The sequence below is a fragment of the Austrofundulus limnaeus genome, unplaced genomic scaffold (assembly GCF_001266775.1).
Source record: "Austrofundulus limnaeus strain Quisiro unplaced genomic scaffold, Austrofundulus_limnaeus-1.0 Scaffold2280, whole genome shotgun sequence".
Classification (NCBI taxonomy): domain Eukaryota; kingdom Metazoa; phylum Chordata; class Actinopteri; order Cyprinodontiformes; family Rivulidae; genus Austrofundulus; species Austrofundulus limnaeus.
Window position 1 is genome coordinate 11,351 of NW_013954682.1, and position 2,995 is coordinate 14,345.

The following is a 2,995-nucleotide window of genomic DNA, read 5'->3' on the forward strand; positions in this document are numbered from 1 at the left end:
ATATATACTGTATAACCTGAAGTGCTTATTTTCTTCTTATAGTCATTGAAGGTTATGAGTTCTTAAAAGCCTSAAAGCCATGAAAGTTTCTAACAGTTTAAATGACACTAGATTATACAAAAATATTTATTTTCTGACAAGAAATGAGGATAGAAAATGAATATGGTTACTTTATTTTGATCTAACGTTTGGTAGTACATAACTTTGATAATAAACAACTCTTCGGTATCCAGTCTTACTGTAATGTTAGAATAAACAAATATTATTATCAGGCTGCACAATGAAGCAGTGGTTAGAGTTGTCGCCTCACAGATATGTCACAGGTTCACCTCCGGGCTCGGGTGTTTCTTTGTGGAGTTTGCATTATTCCCTATGCACATATTAGTTTTCTCTGGATACCCGTTTCTTTCCACAGACCAAAAACATGACTGTTTTATAAAGAGCTACTGCAGAGGGAACAAAGAAAAACATGGCTTAACAGATTCATCATCAGAAAACACACCGTTCACATGCATGAATGTGTACAATCTATTTGACATACTGACCGCATCGTAGGCAGCAAGCACTTTGCGAGTCATTTCTGAGAGGCTGACCAGTGGCTCCAGACAAGGGTAGCCATCCCTCAGAACCATGTTGGCTCCCATGGAGCTGTCGGGGCTCTGAAGCCTTGTGGCCAGACTCTGGATGCACTGCTTCAGTTTGGCCACTGTGGGGAGTCCACACTGATCTTTGAAATTGGCCATGGAGCTCTTGAGTGAAAAATAGGACAAAAAGAAGACAGAGTTAGATCAGATGTACAGAAACGTTGCTGTATGTTGAGGACATTTAAAAATATTAGCACACTAACTACACATAAACCCATACACACCTCAGTGGTTAAAAAAATTGATAAAATTGAAGCAGCAGTCATTTAGTCCAGAGAACCCAAACCTTATTTTAAATTTTAAAAAAAGTGCAGTTTTCACTCATCTACAGGCCAGCGGTCACTCTTTCAGAGATGAGGATGTTCTCATTCTTGATAGAGAGGAACGTTGGTTTGAGAGAGGAGTAAAAGAAGCCATTTTTGTGAAGAAAGACCATCCATCATTAAACAGAGGTGGAGGCCTCCGTTTTCAGTTGTCCCCCTCCTACAGCACAGCTATACCCAGTATCACTCCACCCCCTGTTAACAATAGGTGTTAATTAGGTGTCAACAACAGCCATGTGATGTGAGTATCAGTCACATGGAGGCAGTGCTTAAAAGCCTGAATTTTGCCTGAAACTCTCAGACTGAAGAAGTCTCTTGGAGGAGAGACGAAACGTTTCATTAGAGAAGAACCCGTCCAGAGGACCTATACAATTTTTTTCTTTTTGATTTTTTACCTGGATTACTGAGATGCATCAGGACACTTATTTTAAATAAAACAATATGGAATTAACCTGGAAAAACTGAAACAACTGTAGATAGTTTTCCATTTTAAACAGGTGTTCAGGATGTGAATCAGGGATGGAAAGAGGTAACTGCAGGTCTGACATTGTTTTTCAATTAAAAAAAACTCTTGATGGAGAAATTTGTCTAACACCTTTAGCTTGTTAAAAAAGCCCAAACAATGCAGGTGATCATTGTATCTGTGACTGTATGAATCTGTGTTAGGCAGCGCAAGACAGGCATGAGCTGGAGTTGTGGCAGAGACACAAAAGGACAAGACAAAGAAAAAAAGAAAGGATATTAAGATTTCAGCGTTTTCATGGAAGACTTAGACCTGTTCAAACCTGGCTCTAACATAATTAGACCTGCTGATGTTTTGTTTGGGCCAGTTCACACCGTTCACCTAATTCTACCGGATTCCTTTCGAATGGTACTACACACGTGGACAAAGATGTTGGTAGCCATCACTTAATGAAAGAAAAACCCACTATGGTCACAGAAATAACTAGAATCTGACAAAAGTAACAATAATCAAAGATTCTATAAAAATTAACAAATGGAAGTCAGGCATTGCTTTTCAACTATGCTTCATAGGAATTAGAAATAATAAAACTCATGAAACAGGCCTGGAGAGAAATGATGGTACCCCTGAAAATAATGTGACCAAAGGCACTTGTTAAATCAAGGTGTGACACACTTTGAACTTCAAGTGTCAGATCACACGATCTGTCATTGTTTGAGCCAAAGTGGACTTAATGGGAGATGAACAAGGAGAACAATGTTGAAAACAAATTAAAAATAGCCAGACTGGAATTTGCCAAACTACATGTTGACAAGCCACAAAGCTTCTGGAAGAATGTCCTCTAGACAAGATGAGACAAAAATGGAACTTTTTGGCAAAACACATCAGCTCTATGTTCACAGAGGGGAAAAATGAAGCATGAGGAAAAGAACACTGTCCTACTGTGAAACATGGAGGTTCTGTTATGTTCTGGGGCTGCTTTGCTTAATCTGGCACAGGGGGGTCTTGAATCTGTGCAGGGTACAATGAAATCTCAAGACTATCAAGGATTCTAGAGARAAATGTGCTGCCCAGTGTCAGAAAGCTTGGTCTCAGCAGGTCATGGGTCTTACAACAAGATAATGACCCAAAACAGCTAAAAACACCCAAGAATGGTTAAGATGAAAACACTGGAYTATTCTGAAGTGGCCTTCTATGATCCTGACCTAAATCCTGTTGAGCATCTTTGGAAGGAGCTGAAACACGTCTGGAAAAGGCTCCCTTCAAACCTGAGACACCTGGAGCAGTTTGTTCATGAGGAGTGGAACAAAATACCTGCTGAGAGCTGCAGAAGTCTCATTGACAGTTACAGGAATGGTTTGATTGCTGTGAKTGAATCAAAACRTTGTGCAACAAAATATTAAGTTAAGGTTACCATCATTTCTGTCCAGGCCTGTTTTGTGAGTTTGATTTGTTTAAATGTCTGAAGCATGGTTGAAAAAGCAATGTCTAACTTTCATTTGTTTATTCTTATATTCTTTTTTCTATTTATTAATACTTTTGTCAGATTCTAGTTATTTCTGTGA

At 39.0% G+C, this 2,995-nt stretch overlaps 1 protein-coding gene across 1 annotated transcript in view; it reads right to left on the bottom strand.

Moving 5' to 3' along the window:
- Positions 1 to 2,995, bottom strand: part of plcl1 (phospholipase C like 1) — an 18,001-nt gene that overhangs the window by 7,423 nt on the left and 7,583 nt on the right. The window contains exon 4 of the mRNA XM_014034755.1: positions 546 to 749. Within this exon, the coding sequence (XP_013890209.1) occupies positions 546 to 749 (204 nt within the window). The remainder of the gene's footprint in view (positions 1 to 545; positions 750 to 2,995) is intronic.